General features: G+C 47.4%; 1 protein-coding gene across 1 annotated transcript; it reads left to right on the top strand.

Moving 5' to 3' along the window:
* The first annotated feature begins 1,695 nt into the window (after positions 1–1,695).
* Positions 1,696–19,769, top strand: LOC123767907 (collagen alpha-3(IX) chain). Its single transcript, XM_045758013.2, has 5 exons — positions 1,696–1,865; positions 11,600–11,780; positions 13,922–14,595; positions 16,614–16,764; positions 19,140–19,769. The coding sequence occupies exons 2-5, from the start codon at positions 11,615–11,617 to the stop codon at positions 19,499–19,501; spliced, it is 1,353 nt and encodes a 450-aa protein (XP_045613969.2). The 5' UTR covers positions 1,696–1,865; positions 11,600–11,614; the 3' UTR covers positions 19,502–19,769.
* The last annotated feature ends 690 nt before the right edge of the window (positions 19,770–20,459 follow it).

Below are 20,459 nucleotides of genomic sequence, written 5' to 3'. Positions count from 1 at the left end.
TGTGAAATACGGAATTCGAAAACTATTTAAGTGTACCCTTGAATTTCATTTACAGGAAAGAAAATAATTTTTATGCTCATAATGTAATTCATAATATGTGTAATGTGTGTGTATTTACTATTTGAGCATGCAGAATCGAGTTATTAGCTCTTGGATCCCACCTTTCTAACCAATCTGTTTCTCTCTCTCTCTCTCTCTCTCTCTCTCTCTCTCTCTCTCTCTCTCTCTCTCTCTCTCTCTCTCTCTCTCACTCTCTCACTCTCACACTCTCACTCACTCACTCACTCACTCACTCACTCACTCACTCACTCACTCACTCACTCACTCACTCACTCACTCACTCACTCACTCAGACAGACAGACAGACAGACAGACAGACAGAGGAAGCAGCCTGCCTGCTTGATGGGGTTCTGGGAGTTCATCTACTCCCCAAGCCCTTGTGAGAGTTTGGTCCACCAGGCTGTTGCTTGGAGCGGCCCACATACCCACCACAGCCCGGTTGGTCCGGCACTCCTTGAAGAATCTATGTATTTACGTATGTAGGTTAGCTTAGCATTTTAAAAGCACCGAATCACCTTCTGTGGTTAATTGTTCAATAAACCCTTGAACTCTATGTTTAACACATCTCTAACCCTGTCCATGGAGGACAGAAGAAAATGTATATATGCTGGTTAGCATTGTAAATGTGTGGCCACGTCTGTGGTAGAAAAAAAAAAAACACGAAGAAAACCCTCTAGTTTTCTCTTGATGTCCACGGTTGTTCCGGCAATATTTCTGATGCTCGCTGGGAGGGTGTTGAACAACCGCGGACCCCTGATGTTTATACAGTGTTCTCTGATTGTGCCTATGGCACCTCTGTTCTTCACTGGTTCTTAGCCAGTAGCCAGGTAGCAGCTGTCTAACTCGCAGGTACCTATTTACTTTTAGGTGAACTTTTAGGGTACAAGAGCTTCAGGGTGAAAAACTGTCCGTTTGTTTCTGCCTCGGCCGGAAATCGAACCCGGGTTCTTAGGATTGCGACCCTCGAACGCTATCCACCGAGCCGCGAGGCCGTTTGTGTGTGTGTGTGTGTGTGTGTGTGTGTGTGTGTGTGTGTGTGTGTGTGTGAGATACACAGTCAGAGCGTCTGGCGAAGAACAAGGCTGCCTCACATGGGCTCTACGACCCCCTTCTCTCTCCCCCTCCCCCCTCCCCCCCTCTCCCCCCCTCCCCCAACTTGTACTGTCTTGTATCCTTCACCCCCCCCCCCCCCCCGCCTCATGCATACCAGACAACACCCTGACTGTACTCCAGGGTCACTCATCTCTGTATCCACAACCTACAACACCACACTCGGGTACAGCAGCACACACACACACACACACACACACACACACACACACACACACACACACACACACACACACACACACACACACACACACATCAATAGTCTAATTTATATCACAAGCGATTCACGAAAAGGTTCACGAGTCTCTATACAAGGCAGTTTACATTTCTGTACCTGGAGCATACCTGGAGAGGCTTTCGAGAGTTGTTCTACCCACCCGAGCCCGGCTTGAGGTCAGGCTCTACTTGTGATAACTTGGTGCAACAGGCTGTTGCTTGGAGCGGCCCGCATATCCACCACAGCCTGGTTGGTCACGCGAGACCTTAACCAGTCTACGGTGTGTGTGTGTGTGTAGTCCGCGGCCATATTTAAATTGTTGCAAGAGTGTGCGTGTGTGCGTGCGTGCGTGCGTGTGTGCGAGTGCGTGGCGGGCACTACCACCCAGGGCCATGGTTCAACAGTTGCTCCACTAGTGCCCAGCGCCCTCACTTGTTGCTACCACCACTACCACTGCCTTCTCTACCAGTACCACCAGGTATCTTGCTCTGTGTGTGTGTACACTCGCCTACTTGTGCTTGCGGGGGTTGAGCTCTGGCTCTTTGGTCCCTTCACTCAACCGTCAATCAACTGGTGTACAGGTTCCCGAGCCTACTGGGCTCTTATCATATCTACACGTAAAACTGTGTATGGAATCTGCCTCCAGTGTCCATGGAGGACAGAAGAAAATGTATATATGCTGGTTAGCATTGTAAATGTCTGGCCACGTCTGTGGTAGAAAATAATTAAATACAACATTGCTTCCTAATGTATTCCATCTAACTACTGACACTGAAAAAAAAATTATTTCTATGGCTCATTTGGGCACTCAATTTACACCTGTGTCCCCTAGCGCGTGTTCCCCTTGTGTTAAATAAACTGTGTATCTTGAGGTTATCTTGAGATGATTTCGGGGCTTTTAGTGTCCCCGCGGCCCGGTCCTCGACCAGGCCTCCACCCCCAGGAAGCAGCCCGTGACAGTTGACTAACACCCAGGTACCTATTTTACTGCTATGTAACAGGGGCATAGAGTGAAACACTATAAATTCCCTTGAGAATCTTGTATGTGGTGATCATGTCTCTGTGTTTGTCCTTGTATTTCTGGGTTTTTCGTCTTTCAGCTGGAGTTTGTATTCGTCGTAGCCTGGTGGATAGCGCGCAGGACTCGTAATTATGTGGCGCGGGTTCGATTCCCGCACGAGGCAGAAACAAATGGGCAAAGTTTCTTTCACCCTGAATGCCCCTGTTATCTAGCAGTAAAATAGGTACCTGGGAGTTAGTCAGCTGTCACGGGCTGCTTCCTGGGGGTGGAGGCCTGGTCGAGGACCGGGCCGCGGGGACACTAAAGCCCCGAAATCATCTCAAGATAACCTCAAGATGAGGGAGCACACGGGAGGTGTTTGGACAGTACAGGGCAGACTTGGCAGTTGCCAGCACGCTGAGTAAAGGGGCAGGAGCCGCTATGCTCTCTTTCTCCCAGGCTCCCACAGGCGCCGGACGACTGTGGGAGAGGTTATACGTGCTGTAACATGGAGGGACGAGGTGCTGGGCCTGGCAGGGTCTCTACGTGCCTGGCAGGGTCTGTACGTGCCTGGCAGGGAATGTACGTGTCGTGCCTGGCAGGGTCTGTACGTGCCTGGCAGGGTCTGTACGTGCTGTTCCTTGGAGAGACTGTACGTGCCGTGCCTGGCAGGGTCTGTACGTGCCGTGCTTGGGAGGGACTGTACGTGTCTGGGAGGGTCTGTACGTGCCGTGCCTGGGAGGGACTGTACGTGCCGTGCCTGGGAGGGACTGTACGTGCCGTGCCTGGGAGGGACTGTACGTGCCGTGCCTGGGAGGGACTGTACGTGCCGTGCCTGGGAGGGACTGTACGTGCCGTGCCTGGGAGGGACTGTACGTGCCGTGCCTGGGAGGGACTGTACGTGCCGTGCCTGGGAGGGACTGTACGTAGCCGTGCCTGGGAGGGACTGTACGTAGCCGTGCCTGGGAGGGACTGTACGTGCCGTGCCTGGGAGGGACTACGTGCCTGGGAGGGACTGTACGTAGCCGTGCCTGGGAGGGTCTGTACGTGCCGTGCCTGGGAGGGACTGTACGTGCCATGCCTGAGAGGACTGTACGTACCCGTGCCTGGGAGGGTCTGTACGTGCCGTGCCTGGGAGGGTCTGTACGTACCATGCCTGAGAGGACTGTACGTACCCGTGCCTGGGACAGGCCATGAGGCTTCCGTCCTAGTCGAGAATTGATCCCGGGTTATGAGTTGAGGACGTAGACTACTGTGCTACTGGTAACAAAATGAAATTATATCTATATCTATCTGTATCTGTACGTATCTATCTCTCTCGTGCCGAGACGCGGGCGTTGGAGCGAAGCTTAATCTTTAAATCAAAACAAAAGACAAATTCATATCGGTTGATTCTGATGAGTTCCGACATTTTTAATTTATTTTATTGTTATATTTTAAATAGTTTTCCCTGTAATGTGGGTGCCCAAGCGGTATGGGACACGAGTGCTGATTGGTCGATGGGAATGCCAACGGCCAATATCTATAATTATTTTATTTCCATTACGCCATTGGAATGCAAATGCAATTGTTATATTTGTGAAGACTAGCGGTGCCGCCGCCACAATATTGGCTGATGGCGGGATGTTCGCGCCACAAACGTCGAGTAATTAATCTTTCATTTAGATGCTCAGTTGTTTTGGGAGGTAATTGTTGCCCTTGACAACGGCCCATAAACACCTGTGGCTGGCCGTTTGTCCGGTGTTTCAGTTATTAATATCAAATATTCTCGGGGAGAAATGACAGTTAATTGAAGCACAATACTCGGTGATGATGGATAATGAATATCAGTAAAATGACTATATTTATAATGAGTTGGCGTCGGGTCTGTCTGCGGCCCGGCTGTCGGGTCTGTCGCGCCCCGGCCGTCGGGTCTGTCGCCTCTCGCCACCACCACAACCAGGACTGTCGGAAAGACTGCTTTCGAAACCTGTACATCTTTACTGAATCACGGCGCCTGTGTTTGCCTTTATTAAAGTCTATGAGCCGGGAGGCACTACGGGGGTTGTTTACAACCACCTCGGGTTGTGGAGTTATGAAGCCCGTGACCGGTTTTATAAATGGAAACAAAACAAAAAAGCCGCCGCCCTGATTAAGGAAAGATGTATGGAGGTGTTGAGGCGTTGGTTGTGGGAAAGATGGAGAAACTCCCGTTCCGGATCACCAGGTGATGTCAGGCTGCCGGGGATGATGTCAGGCTGCCGTTAATGATGTCAGGCTGCCGTTAATGATGTCTGGCTGCCGTTAATGATGTCAGGCTGCCGTTAATGATGTTGTCAGGCTGCCGTTAATGATGTTGTCAGGCTGCCGTTAATGATGTTGTCAGGCTGCCGTTAATGATGTTGTCAGGCTGCCGTTAATGATGTTGTCAGGCTGCCGTTAATGATGTCAGGCTGCCGTTAATGATGTCAGGCTGCCGTTAATGATGTTGTCAGGCTGCCGTTAATGATGTTGTCAGGCTGCCGTTAATGATGTTGTCAGGCTGCCGTTAATGATGTTGTCAGGCTGCCGTTAATGATGTTGTCAGGCTGCCGTTAATGATGTTGTCAGGCTGCCGTTAATGATGTTGTCAGGCTGCCGTTAATGATGATGTCAGGCTGCCGTTAATGTTGTTGTCAGGCTGCCGTTAATGATGTTGTCAGGCTGCCGTTAATGATGTTGTCAGGCTGCCGTTAATGATGTCAGGCTGCCGTTAATGATGTCAGGCTGCCGTTAATGATGTCAGGCTGCCGTGGATGATGATGTCAGGCTGCCGTTAATGATGTCAGGCTGCCGTTAATGATGTCAGGCTGCCGTTAATGATGTCAGGCTGCCGTTAATGATGTCAGGCTGCCGTTAATGATGTCAGGCTGCCGTTAATGATGTCAGGCTGCCGTTAATGATGTCTGGCTGCCGTTAATGTCAGGCTGCCGTTAATGATGTCAGGCTGCCGTTAATGATGTCAGGCTGCCGTTGATGATGTCAGGCTGCCGTTGATGATGTCAGGCTGCCGTTAATGATGTCAGGCTGCCGTTAATGATGTCAGGCTGCCGTTAATGATGTCAGGCTGCCGTTAATGATGTCAGGCTGCCGTTAATGATGTCAGGCTGCCGTTAATGATGTCAGGCTGCCGTTAATGATGTCAGGCTGCCGTTAATGATGTCAGGCTGCCGTTAATGATGTCAGGCTGCCGTTAATGATGTCAGGCTGCCGTTAATGATGTCAGGCTGCCGTTAATGATGTCAGGCTGCCGTTAATGATGTCAGGCTGCCGTTAATGATGTCAGGCTGCCGTTGATGATGTCAGGCTGCCGTTGATGATGTCAGGCTGCCGTTGATGATGTCAGGCTGCCGTTGATGATGTCAGGCTGCCGTTGATGATGTCAGGCTGCCGTGGATGATGTCAGGCTGCCGTGGATGATGTTGTCAGGCTGCCGTGGATGATGTTGTCAGGCTGCCGTTAATGATGTCAGGCTGCCGTGGATGATGTTGTCAGGCTGCCGTGGATGATGATGTCAGGCTGCCGTTAATGATGTCAGGCTGCCGTTAATGATGTCAGGCTGCCGTTAATGATGTCAGGCTGCCGTGGATGTCAGGGCGTCATGAATGCCGAATAATGACAGCATTAACTTCAATTGCTCAGTGATGTAATTAGGCATCATGTTGTAATAAAGGTTTTAACAATAAAGGGAGGTTAAGGACTGTATTTTTAACCGGTGTTGTCGTGAATTAAAAACAAAATTGTTTTAATTAAAGCATTGTAATTAAACCATTTTGGTTTTATTTTTAATCTGTCTTGGTTTTAATATATTCATCAGCTGGTTACCATCAGTTTCCTTAACTTTTGACTAGTATCATCATATTTTATTTTAGTATCTTGAGGTTATCTTGAGATGATTTCGGGGCTTTAGTGTCCCCGCGGCCCGGTCCTCGACCAGGCCTCCACCCCCAGGAAGCAGCCCGTGACAGCTGACTAACTCCCAGGTACCTATTTACTGCTAGGTAACAGGGGCATTCAGGGTGAAAGAAACTTTTGCCCATTTGTTTCTGCCTCGTGCGGGAATCGAACCCGCGCCACAGAATTACGAGTCCTGCGCGCTATCCACCAGGCTACGAGGCCCCTATAAGTTACATTTTTTTTACTGATCCGCTTGTGTAGTACGAGACTCCCCCCCCCCCCGCCCCCTTCTACCTGGGGGGGGGGTTCTCGTGTCCCTAGCTGGGGTCTAAGTTTCCCCTATCGAGGCCCCTAGAGATGGTGACGCGATAGAAAACGTTTTGTGAAATCACAAGTGACAACTCGGGCTCGCCATAGCCCGTGCTACTTGGAACTTTTTGTTCCAAGTAGCGAATTTTAAACATCAACAACAACAACAACAAATGACAATTTAGTGGGTGATGGTGACGGAAATTGTGGTGGGTGACAATGAGTTATTGTGTTGTGGGACGGTGGGCTGGTGGTGACGGTGGGCTGGTGGTGACGGTGGGCTGGTGGTGACGGTGAAGTGGTGGTGACGGTGGGCTGGTGGTGACGGTGAAGTGGTGGTGACGGTGGGCTGGTGGTGACGGTGGGCTGGTGGTGACGGTGAAGTGGTGGTGACGGTGGGCTGGTGGTGACGGTGGGCTGGCCTAGAACTCGTGGCCAGGTAGCAGGACTGAGTGAGGTAGAGCACAGTAGTGCCATAGTGAGGTGTGATGTACGGTTCTGCGCGGAATTGTGAGTTACAGTGAATTACGGTGATGAACGATGTGCTAAAAAAGCTCACTGAATGGCTTAGCGGTGATTTACCAGTGACATCAATTGTTGATGACTTACTGAGCTGGAGTACAGTGCAAAACACAGTTCAGGGACTAATGCTGGACAGAACCTGATTGCAAGCGGACAAATCCTTGAGCTGGTCGGGACAGCAACAGTCTCACATCTTGCAGGTCGGCGCTCGATCCCCGATGGTCCAGTTGTATCACGTTGCCTCGTTAGCATGTCAAAATATTAAGTGTACATATATTTTTAATTTGAAGAGGAGGGGCCTGACGGTTGAGTGGACAGCGCTCGGGATTCGTAGTTCTGAGGTTCCGGGTTCGATTCCCGGTGGAGGTGGAAATATATGGGCTCAGTTTCTTTCACTCTGATTCTGCTGTTCACCTGGCAGTAAATAGGTACCTGGGAGTTAGACAGCTGCTACGGGCTGCTTCAAGGGAGGGGGGGGGGAAGTAACAGGAGGCCTGGGCGAGGACCGGGCCGCGGGGACGCTAAGCCCCGAAATCATCTCAAGATAATTCCTGTTTCCCCCTATCTTGAGTTTTTTTTTATTATTATTATTTTCTACCACAGATGTGGCCTGACATTTACAATGCTAACCAGCACATACACATTTTCTTCTGTCCTCCATGGACAGGGCGAGAGATTTTTGAAACATATAGTTCAGGGATTTATTGAACAATCAACCACAGGTGATTGTTGTGCTTTTAAAATGTTAATCTAACCTAACACCAGCACCGCCTAACACCAGCACCGCCTAACACCAGCACCGCCTAACACCCGCACTGCCATGGAAAATACCATGCGACAGTGACGTGACACACCATATATAACAAAAACTCTCTTTTAGTTTGGTTAAGTTCAGCATGGTTATGTTGGACGGGTTATTATGACGAATGAAGTGCAGTCTCGGGTCGTAGCACTCCGAGTGGGGGCCTGTCTGGGAGCTGTGAAAGGTCTTGGTCCACAGGTAGAGGTACACACCTGTGGACTGCACAGCGCCAGCAGGGGTTACCGTAGGCAGGGTACAGTGCCAGTGGGGGTCGCAGTAGCCAGGGTACAGTGTCAGTAAGGGTCACAGTAGCCAGGGTCCAGTGGGGGTCACAGTAGCCAGGGTCCAGTGCCAGTGGGGGTCACAGTAGCCAGGGTCCAGTGCCAGTGGGGGTCACAGTAGTCAGGATACAGTGCTAGTGCGAATCACAGTAGCCAGGATACAATGTCAGTAGGAGGATCACAGTAGCCAGAGTACAGTGCCAGTTGGAGGCCACAGTAGCCAGGGTACAGTCTTAGCGGGTTACAGTGCCAGTGGGGGGTCCCAGTAGCCAGGATACAGTGCCAGTGGGGGGTCCCAGTAGCCAGGATACAGTGCCAGTGGGGGGTCCCAGTAGCCAGGATACAGTGCCAGTGGGGGGTCCCAGTAGCCAGGATACAGTGCCAGTGGGGGGTCCCAGTAGCCAGGATACAGTGCCAGTGGGGGGGTCCCAGTAGCCAGGATACAGTGCCAGTGAGGGTAACATGCCAGCGGGGTCACAGAAGCAAGGGTAAAGTGCCATAGTAGCCATATACGGTACCAGTGGAATGTCACAGTAGCTAGGGTACAGTGCCAGCAGGGGTCACACTAGCTAGGGGTACAGTGCCAGCGGGGGCCACAGTAGCCAGGGTACAGTGCCAGCAGGGGTCACACTAGCTAGGGGTACAGTGCCAGCGGGGGCCACAGTAGCCAGGGTACAGTGCCAGCGGGGGTCACACTAGCCAGGGTACAGTGCCAGTGGGGGTCACAGTAGCCTGGATAAAGTGCCAGTGGGGGTCTCAGTAGCCAGGGTACAATGCCGGTGGGGGTCACAGTAGCCAGGGTACAATGCCGGTGGGGGGTCACAGTAGCCAGGGTACAATGCCGGTGGGGGGTCACAGTAGCCAGGGTACAATGCCGGTGGGGGGTCACAGTAGCCAGGGTAAAGTGCCAGTAATGGGGTCACAGTAGCCAGGGTACAGTGCCAGTGGGGGTCACAGTACCCAGGGTACAGTGTCAGTGGGGGTCACAGTACACAGGGTACAGTGCCAGTGGGGGGTCACAGTACCCAGGGTACAGTGCCAGTGGGGGTTCACAGTACCCAGGGTACAGTGCCAGTGGGGGTTCACAGTAGCCAGGGGTACAGTGCCAGTGGGGATTCACAGTAGCCAGGGTACAGTGCCAGTGGGGGGTCACAGTAGCGAGGGTACAGTGCCAGTGGGGGTCACAGTAGCCAGGGTACAGTGCCAGTAGGGTCACAGTAGCCAGGGTACAGTGCCAGTAGGGTCACATTAGCCAGGGTACAGTGCCAGTGAGGGTCACAGTACCCAGGGTACAATGGCAGTAGGGGGTCACAGCATCCAGGGTACAGTGCCAGCGGGGGTCACAGTAGCCAGGGTACAGTGCCAGCGGGGGTCACAGTAGCCACGGTACAGTGCCAGCAGGGGGTCACAGTAGCCAGGGTACAGTGCCAGTGGGGTTCAAAGTAGCCAGGGTACAGTGCTAGCGGGGGTCACAATAGCCAGGGTACAGTGCCAGCGGGTGGTTACAGTAGCCAGGGTACAGTGCCAATGGGGGGTCACAGTAGCCAGGGTACAGTGCCAATGGGGGTCACGGTAGTCAGGGTACAGTGCCACTGTGGGTTCACAGTAGCCAGGCTACAGTGCCAGTGGGCTACAGTGACTATTTTCTGGGTGTCACTACTATGTACGTTCAGTGCCAGGAATGCACTCTGCGAGTCACAGTATAAAAGTCCACTGCCTTTCTTTTAAAAATTCAGGGGCAAGGTATTTGCCTGCAAGTGGGGGGTCGTGCTCGCTAATTTCTCACAAGGGGACTGACTACACGTGGAGAGGCGTTTTTTTTCTACCACAGACGTGGCCAGACATTTACAATGCTAACCAGCATATATACATTTTCTTCTGTCCTCCATGGACAGGGTTAGAGATGTGTTAAACATATAGTTCAAGGGTTTATTGAACAATCAACCACAGAAGGTGATTCGGTACTTTTAAAATGCTAAGCTAACCTATATACGTAAATACATAGATACACAGATTTACGTATGCCCTACATAAAGTGTTCGATGTGTCTTTTACATAGTGTCATTAATGTGCATTTACAAAAGGTGAAATGTAATTCTGATCAGCTTCCATATATACTTTATACACATATACATATACACACATACGTACATATACGTATATATATATATATATATATATATATATATATATATATATATATATATATATATATATATATATATATATATATATATACATGCATACACATACCCTGTCAGAGTAAGAGAGAGACAAATGTAAGATAGCTGATAGAGAAACTAGTGTGCAATTAAGCACTTAATCACTGAAGGTGATGAAGGTGTTTTTACAAGCTCAGGTTATATAGTTACATCACATACATACATTGTATAATTGATACATTACATGGTCAATCTTGGATACAAGTCCAATATATCAAGTGTTCCAGTACTCATATAGTAGTTACAGAGTTCAGCATACCTCAGCCCAGGAGGGCGAAAGTCAGTCAATATGGGACATTCTACAATATAATGTTCAAGAGAGTGCATGTTTTCTCTTTCACAAAGTTGACATTGTGTACTCGACATTTGGGTTTTGAGAAAGCTGCCAGATACGTCTATATCCCAGGCGTATTCTGGCCACTATAACATCACATTGCCGGGTTCTTGTTCTATTAGTCCCATATGTGAATGTCTCCTCACGATATCTATCATAATATTTAATGCTACAACTTTCAGGTCTTTGTGAATTTGTTAGGTCGGTGAGATTTGCATTAGATATTTGTTTAAGTATTCTCTTTGTCACTGCAAATGAAACACCCATATTAATTTCTACCACTGGTTTTCTGCAGGCTGTCTTAGCAAGCATATCAACAGTGTCATGCCTTGAGATGCCAACATGTGATGGTATCCATAGGAATTTAATTTCAAATCTGTTTTCTTTAGCAGCTAAAACATTCATTCGAATATCACTGACTATTTTCTGGGTGTCACTACTATGTGCGTTCAATGCCAGGAGTGCACTCTGCGAGTCACAGTATATAAGTCCACTGCCTTTGTCTTTTAAAAATTCAGTGGCAAGGTATATGCCTGCAAGTTCGGTTTGAATTGTACTTGCCCAGTCATTGACGCGCTTCATTGCTGTATGTACGAGAGAAGATTGTTCAAATATGTTACATGCACATCCGGTACATCGTCCACCTTCTTCTACAGAGCCGTCGGTATAGCACTGATACACATCGTTACCCATACTCTGAGTACTTTCAGTGATTGCATTGACAGCTTGATTGGTAATTTAAACGAAGATTAATAGGCACCATACAGCAAATTGTAAACATTTATTTGTCAATAATACATGTGAGTTGTGACCGTGTATTGTTGCAGGTGGTGAAGACCATCATGGCGGGTCTTGTGTGGGTGACAGAGGCAGTTGTGCTGCTGCTGCTGCTGCTGTTGGCTCCGCCGCCGCCCGCTGCTGGTGCCGGCAGACGTGTGGGCGGCCTCCGCCACCCTGGACCCCCGCCCCTGGCGCCCTCGCCACGCCCACACCACCCTGGAATCACTGGTAAATCTGACCTTGTCCTATATATCGCCATAATAATAATGTTCCTTCACAAAATAGACTAGAAGCATGCGTAGGTTTTAACAAATTAGTAACTTAACTGACCACACTATTTGTATACAAACGCTAGATTATAAAGTGTGGCAACACTGCTGGTCCAGCTGCAAACTTGCTTCTCGCACCACCGTAAATTACGAGGAAAGACTAAAGGAGGTTAACCTTGCATGACTGGAAGCGAGAAGAAGCAGGGTAGACATGATCACCACATACAAATTACTCGGGGCAGACGGACAGACTAGTATTGGCAGTAATGTAGTAAATTAACAAGAGGACGCAGATATGACATGCCCAAATGATCGGCAGATAAATTGTAAATAATTATTTCCGTGTCAGCACATGTCATTGATAGTATCCTAGGAGGAGGTGGAGCCTCACACCGTTAACCGTAGATATTACACACCAATATAGGCTCCGGGACCCATACACCGAACATTTATGGATTGAGAGGTGGGACCCAAGAGCTGTAGGTATCCTCCCACCCTTGCAACTGTGGGAGTACACGGTGAAAGAACAAGGGTATTTAGGGTACTCACAGTAGCGGGGGTACAGTGCCAGCGGGGGTCACAGTAGCCGGGGTACAATGCGGACGAGGACGAGGGGATAGAAGGACTCGGGGGAGGGGGATCAAGGGGACCGGGCCGAGGAGATAGTGACCCAGGAAAACAATGGCCTAGAGTAACTTATCACATGGCCATAAGACTGTAGACTACTGTTCAATTGAACAAAATACCAGGGTGCCACCCTTGGCACGAGAGAACAGTGCACACATCTACCACACATGAAGGCTTTACTCTACACCACATTCAGAAAAGTTTAGTAATAATTCTCTATTAGTGTATTGTAAAGATGATCAAAAACGTAAGCATTTATTTATCAGAAGAAATGTTCAACTATGACAGCAGATATTTTAATCGTGACCCTTAAAGTGCTCAACAAATTATAATAAATATTTTTTTTAAATTGTAGATTTATATGCAAGGATATGAAAGTAATTAATTATCAAAAGGCACAAAGCCTTTGGGGTGTGGGGGAGGGGGTGGGGGTTGCCATAAGAGCACGGGGGTGGGGTGCCATAGAGCACGGGGGTGGGGTGCCATAGAGCACGGGGGTGGGGTGCCATAGAGCACGGGGGTGGGGTGCCATAGAGCACGGGGGTGGGGTGCCATAGAGCACGGGGGTGGGGTGCCATAGAGCACGGGGGTGGGGTGCCATAAAGCACGGGGGTGGGGTGCCATAGAGCACAAGGGGGTTGCCATAAGAGCACGCGAGTGGTGCCATAAAGAGCATGGGGGTGCCATAAACATCACGGGGGGTGGGGTGCCATAGAACACAGGGGGATGCCATAGAACACAAGGGGAGTGCCATAGAACACAAGGGGAGTGCCATAGAGCACAGGGGGGGATGCCATAGAGCACAGATGCCATAAAGGGCACGGGGGAGGGGGTGCCTGCGATGACCTGCTTTGTCTCAGACGTTATCCCTGCTTAATAGTAATAACTTTTAAGATCTATCAAGGGTGACAGGCAGGGCCTAATGAGAAATGATAAGTTAGAGATGAAATTCAGGCCTATACTAGTGCCTCTGACTTTGGAGTAAACTGGCATGATCAGGCACTGTAGGCAGTGAGCCGAGCACAGGTAGGCCCAGACAATTGAGATCATTGGTCTGTTCTGACTTACTTACCTTTGTTCCTGCCAAGTAGCAGTGGCATGCCTAGTCTTAAGAGCCAATCCAGGATATCAGCTAGGATTCTCATTTTCGTGGGGTCGTTAAAGAAAGTTGTGTTGTGCTCTTAAAGTAGTTTTATGGTAGCTTCCCTGGAAACACAAACCATAACTGTCTCTATTTTCCGCTTGTTACAACTTGTAATAAAGTTGTTACATCTTGGCTTAACGTGTTTATGACGTATTAGAACGTTGTTACAACTTGCTATATTGGTTGTTATAACTGGTTAGGAGGTGCTAAAACTTGTTCGAACGTTGCACCAACGTCGTAGTTTCGGTGTGTGTTTGGCGGGTTGTTGTTTTCCAATATAGAGATCTTTTTATGAGTGTAGATTACAAGAGGATTACTACTGCCTACAGGTGTCACCAACGAGACAACGCGTGCTGACCTGGAGCAGCTGGATAACCTGTTAGCTGAGCTGCAGCCCTGGACCATCAAGGAGGCGTCGAAGCGCCAGTACCCGTACCAACAACAGACGTGTCCCTATGGTCATGGGTCTCCTTACTGTATGCCTGGTGCTTGTCCAGCCCAGTGCCCTGCCCAGCCCGCTTGCCCACTACCGCAGCCCTGTCCTCCTCTTGTTTGCCCTCCACAACGGCCCTGTCCTCCTCTTGCTTGCCCTACACAACGGCCCTGTCCTCCTCTTGTTTGCCCTCCACAACGGCCCTGTCCTGCTCCTGTTTGTCCTCCACAACAGCCTTGCCCCCCTGTTGTTTGCCCTCCATCACCACCGATTCCACCTTGCCCAACATGTCCGAGTATTACTCCGTGTGATCCCTGTATAGACGTCAAGTGCCCATCTGGCCCAAAAGGTTTTCCTGGTCCTCCTGGCCCACCATGTTCAGGATTACCAGGGCCTCCAGGACTCCCTGGGCAAGGTCTCCCTGGGCCTCGGGGAATACCAGGTCCGCCGGGTAAATGTGACACCAGCTGTCCCTCTTACCCAGTACCAACAGACTGTGGTAACAACGAACTATACATGACTATAATCGCTCTCGTCGCTGGTAGAGGCTGCTGTGAGCGTGACTGTCACGTGAGTAGTTCCTTATTCCTTAGATCTAGTGCAACTAACTACCTTTAACACTACCCTCACTGTCTTAGCATTTATTCTCATTACGTCTGTGTGCTGTATGCCACCTTAATTATCTTTTGCCACATTTTCTGAAGTAAATTGTATTTTTAAGAAATTTGGAAGAAAACCCCTTAACAAATCAAAGTATTGAATGTTATGAAACACCATTGTTTGGCAAGCCCCTTCTCCCAAAGTTTATCTGGTTGTGCCATCAAGCCCTGGCTAAATGCACAAAGCCTCTGAGGCCCATCCTCGCTTACTGGTAGCACGTACTCTACCAGGATCTAACTCTTACTATGGAGTGAGTGGAGCATGGATATCATATCAACTGAAAGCTGAGAAAACCCCACCAGAAAGCCTAGATGCAATAAAACAGATGATTGCTTGAAAGCACTGGGCACCCTAAGGTAAACAAATAATCATTGCTTTTAGTCAAGACTACCAGTGATGTGTCCAGGATAGTGAAGGTCACAGCCTGCCTGTCACCTCACACTGAAGGCACTCATGCCAAATCCAGCATCCCGTTGGGGAAGGAAATAGGACGGGGGATGAGGATGAGAAGCTATTGAGGGGCCCATTAGGAAATGGTATTAATCATCTTCAGCTCTTAAATTCTGGAAAGAACTCCATAGTAGCTCTCCAAGCTTATTCATAATGGCACCTCACAAGATGCCACATTTCCTGGAAAGGAAAGATTAATAAGAGTGGACTGGGCTTATCTGCAGGAAAAGACAGGCTGGAGAGGAGAGTCCAGGGCAGAAGAATGCCGGTTAGACTCCTACCTTGAGGTTACCTTGAGGTGCTTCCGGGGTTTAGCATCCCCGCGGCCCGGTCGTCGACTAGGCCTCCTGGTTGCTGGACTGGTCAACCAGGCTGTTGGACGCGGCTGCTCGCAGCCTGACGTATGAATCACAGCCTGGTTGATCAGTTATCCTTTGTGCTGGTGCTTGTCCCGTTCTCTCTTGAACACTGCGATGGGTCGGCCAGTTATGCCCCTTATGTGTAAATAATTATCAAAAGAAGGCACCAAACCGGGAAGGATATGTAGCACCATCAAATGTCCGGGCGCTAAATATCACCAAGGATGCCAATACGAGAACAGAAACACACAAGGCGTTTAACCAATAATAAAGACCTTCAAAGCCAGGTCAGTGTGACTTCAGAATTGATTTAGCCAAGATACTTAGTCTTGATAAGCTAGTTACATTGTTTAAGGTAGAGTAAAACCTGTTACCTAGCAGTAAAATAGGTACCTGGGTGTTAGTCAGCTGTCACGGGCTGCTTCCTGGGGGTGGAGGCCTGGTCGAGGACCGGGCCGCGGGGACACTAAAAAGCCCCGAAATCATCTTAAGATAACCTTAAGATATAGAGAAAGAGAGTGTGTGTGTCCATTTCTGTCCTGCCTGGGATTTGAACTCTGAATTCCGAATTGTGAGTCGAGAATGAACCCAATTGTACTACAGTACTGCACTTCAAGAACTGAACTGTGGCAATTTCAATGCTAATCAATTTACATTTGTGGTGAGTTAGTTGCATATAATTTTGATTTGCTTATATTGCAACCTGCACCCATCTGTTGGACGGCAGTGATGAGTTTACACTATTTTTTTTTGTGCATAATTATTATGCACAAATTCAAAATGTGTTCAAATATGCATTAAAATGTATTGTATAAATTTCTATAAGAAAAATGCAGAAAATTTGGTAATAGCCCAACAAATAATTATCAAAAGAATGGTAATAGCCAAAAAATGACAAATTTCTGTAAATCTGGGTTTAAAGTAAATTTGAATGAGTCCAGAACACATGATTCGGATTTTAGAAGTGTCACTGTACATACAACACGTACACACAAGGAGTGTGTACGTACACACTAACATTAGTTAGTGTTAGAGATTTTAGTTAGTGTGTACGTACACACTAACATTTAATCAATGTATGCACTCAAATAACATTTTACCACATGTTTACATTGACAGGAAGAACCACAGGAATGCCCATGGGACATCTCTATCCTGATGTCCAAGTACCTAGTGGTGAAGGAGAAGATTGATCTCATCTCCAAACTAAACACCAGAATCGACTTGCTGGTAGCTGCTATACTCCGTATGCGTGTCAGTCTTGACAGAGGTTAGTGGAAAGGGGTAAAAGGCACACGAGTTGAATTCTTATGGGCTTTGAGGGTGTGACGGACACGGCAAGAGTGTACGAGGAGCATGCCTACAAGGCAGCTCTCTAGTGTTCTTCCAATAACAGTGTATTAATAGTTACATGAATTGCAATACTGTACATTCAGTATTTCATCTTCCAAAAAGCTATAAAAATAATGTACAATATTGCATAGCAACTTATATTTAAATGTAATACAGCGTATTTATATTTACTTAAATGGCCAGAATGGAAAAACATTTACCCATTTGTGTTAAGAGTTCAATACCCAGAACCCAGCTTAGGGACAGGTATTCCTGGTGATTGCCTGATCAGCGAAGATATTGCTGCTGGCAGTGGCCTATATACTGTGTAGGCTTACATCAGCCATCATAACCTGGTTGACCAGGCACTTCCTGTAGGAACTTATTCAGCTCTTGCTTGAAGACTTCAACCTTTGTTGTAGTAATATTTCTTAAATTTGCTAGGAGATTGTCATGGACCTGTGTACTTAGATTGTACCTGGATGAGGTTCTAGGAGTTCTACTCCCTAAGCCTGGCCTGGGACCAGGCTTGACTTGAGAGCTTGGTGTAATGTGCTATTGCTTGGAGTGGCCCGCAGGCCCACATAGCCACTACAGTCCAGTTGGTCTGGTACTACTTGCAGAAAACTGTCCATTTTTTCTTGTTTTCCACTTTTTTTCAGCAATATTTCTTATGCTGTAAATGCTGGGAGGATTTTGCACGACGGTGGACCTCTGATGTTCATACAGTGTTCTCTGTGCCTGTGACACTACTCTTAACTGGCTCTTTTCTGCATTTCCTTCCATATGTCACTCCAGTATGTTACTTTACTGTGCAAATTTGGGACCTGGCCTTCCATGTACAGTACATATTATTTGATACTCTCCTGCTCTGAAGGGAGAAGAGAGTATGGAGCAGTGCTTAAGGCAGGGCAGTACTCCATTTGGGGTAAGATAGGAACAAAAGGAAGGGGTACACACCAGACATCTTTGTCCACAGGAATCTTAGCAGATATTTGGAAAAAGGCTGTTATAGAACGTGGAATAGGTGAAAATAGGCCACACAGAAATTATAAATTGTGGAAAGGAATTAAATAACTCTGGGAGTCGGTCAGAGAGAGGGAGTCAGTCAGTCAGTCAGTCAGTCAGTCAGAGTCTAGGGGGTCGTTCTGGCTAGTAGAATGTCACCAGACGAACACAAAAGACTGTGTGTGAAGTATATGCTGCACTTTCCAACTTCAGAATTGCTTTCAATTATATGGATGGTGAAATACTAAGTGTTCATGACTTTTGTGAGACCAAAATTGGAATATGCAGCAGTTGGATGGTGCCCATATCACAAGCAGCATATCAATAAACTGGAAATGATGTAAAGACAGAATGGCTTCCAGACCAGAAAAACAAGTTACGAGGATAGACTAGGTGTCAGATATGCCAAAGCTAGAGGAGGGAAGAAAAAGAGGTGATAACATCACTACTTACCCAATAATAACTGGAATTGACCAAGATGACAGGAATTCCTGAAGCCTGCAACCTCTAGAATAAGAGGTCATAGATTCAAGCCAAAGAAACAAAGGTACCGGAAAAAATATTATTTTCTTTTGCAAACCTAGTGGTAGATGGCTGGAACAAGTTCAGAAAGTAGAAAAGGCTAAAACCATCAGTAGTTTCAAAGCATTATATGACAAAGTACTGGGAAGACATCTTGGCCCCCATCTAGGATAAGAGTCCTAGAGACAAGAATCGTCTGCCTATGGCAGTAGCAAATGGGAACCAAAATATTTTTTTAGGGGTTAAATGTTGACCAGACCACACACTAGAAAGTGAAGGGACGACGGCATTTCGGTCCATCCTGGACCATTCTCAAGTCGATCAAGTAGTGTGTGGTCTGGTCAACATATTTCAGCCACGTTATTGTGACTTGTCGTCTGCTTAGGGGTTAAATTTTGCTATTAAAATGTGTAGAAATTGTGTCCCTCTATCAGTTGTGCAAATAAGCACCTTTTATCTAAAATAAAATGGACAAAATAAACAAAACTGACATCTAAATATTAATAAAGCACAATGGATCAAGTTCCAAGTACTTCATATAATCTAGAAACCACTGTAATTTGCAAATTTTTTTATTAAAAGGGGGTTCAAGGTAATTGGTGACTTTCATACGGCAATATTTTTTAGTTTATTGGGTCCTAAAGACAAATAGTCATGTCAACTAAATAGTTTTCCATCCAGTGGTTCACCAGTAAAGCCAGCAGCATGGTGCACATGATTCTGAATCTACAACAAAATATTCCTCTTTTAGTAAAAGTGACAATTTTCCATTTCTACCGACAGCTTATGACATGGTGGGTGACCCAGGGAGTCCCGGAGAGGAAGGTGATCATGGAGACAGGGGAGACAAAGGTCCTACAGGTGAACCTGGACAATGCCCTGAAGAGACTTGTCTTGTTGGACCAGCAGGCAAGCCTGGCCCGGCAGGTGAGCCAGGAGAGCAGGGACCCAAGGGCGAGTGCTGTCATGGTACACGGGGTCCTCGAGGACACAAAGGACCACCTGGGAAGAGCACTCCAGGTCTTCCAGGACTACCAGGACTCAGGGGTGACAAGGGAGATCCAGGTCGAGCTTCCTGGAGCTATGGAGCAGATGTATTTTTAAACTTAGGTGTGCAGCAAGAGATTACAGCTCTGTCTGGATGATGGCACTACACCCATGCTAAACATTTGGGGGATAATATTGCTGTGTCAATTTTTCTTGTGTATATATATATATACCAGCTTCACTTCACACTTCCAAGAGAAAATGTGGATCATTTACATTAACCTTCTCATCCTACACTGTCCTAGCTGTTAGCTATTCTTTGGTTTGCAATGAAAATTATACTTCACAGTATCTAAATTTATATTTCATATACAATAATGTTGACTTTTACTTGTAGGCAACAGTTTATTACACATTTGGAGAACTTTTGAAATTTTATTTTACCCAGATTTTTCAAAATTATATATTGAGTGAATAAACCAAGCCCATTCCATCCAACAGTCAACCCCCAAAGACAGTCATCAATTTTAACATGCTGTTCATTCAAAATAGGAATTTTCTCAAGTATAAATTATTATTATATACAGTATTAGCATACTGTGCATATTTAGGCATTGCTTAGGGGAGATGTTTAGGTTATATTAGTGTTTGTTGTACGTGGGTGAAGCATTTATGACGTGGTTTGAACAAAAGTCGTCTGCGAAGCACTTGAAAGTGTTAGAATGTCATCTGTTGAGTCATCTGAAAAGTTTTTCCTTCATAAACAGGATGTTTGGCAGGTGCACAGAATGGACTTTAGCCTTTGTTTATGAAGACAGGCTGCACAGGGAGCAGGTAATTCATGAACCCTCGCCAAAGAAATAAACCCCCAGAAAGAAAGCAAAGCAAAACGAACAACTGCAAGAATCACAAAGTAAACTGTGCAGCAAACAATCCACTTAATAGGTAATTAACAGTCAACTAATACCAATTAACAATCCCTAGCAACAGCCAACCACCAGCAAGTGGCAGCAACAATGAAGCTGTTGGCCCTTTACATATCAACAATTCAGTCTGAAGCCTAGAAAAACTGACGCACCTGCTAGGGAAGGTCAGATGACCTAATGACCTTAATCA

The sequence above is a fragment of the Procambarus clarkii genome, chromosome 58, assembly GCF_040958095.1.
Source record: "Procambarus clarkii isolate CNS0578487 chromosome 58, FALCON_Pclarkii_2.0, whole genome shotgun sequence".
Lineage (NCBI taxonomy): Eukaryota > Metazoa > Arthropoda > Malacostraca > Decapoda > Cambaridae > Procambarus > Procambarus clarkii.
The sequence above is the reverse complement of the archived record's forward strand: the minus strand, read 5'-3'. Positions and strand labels throughout refer to the sequence as shown.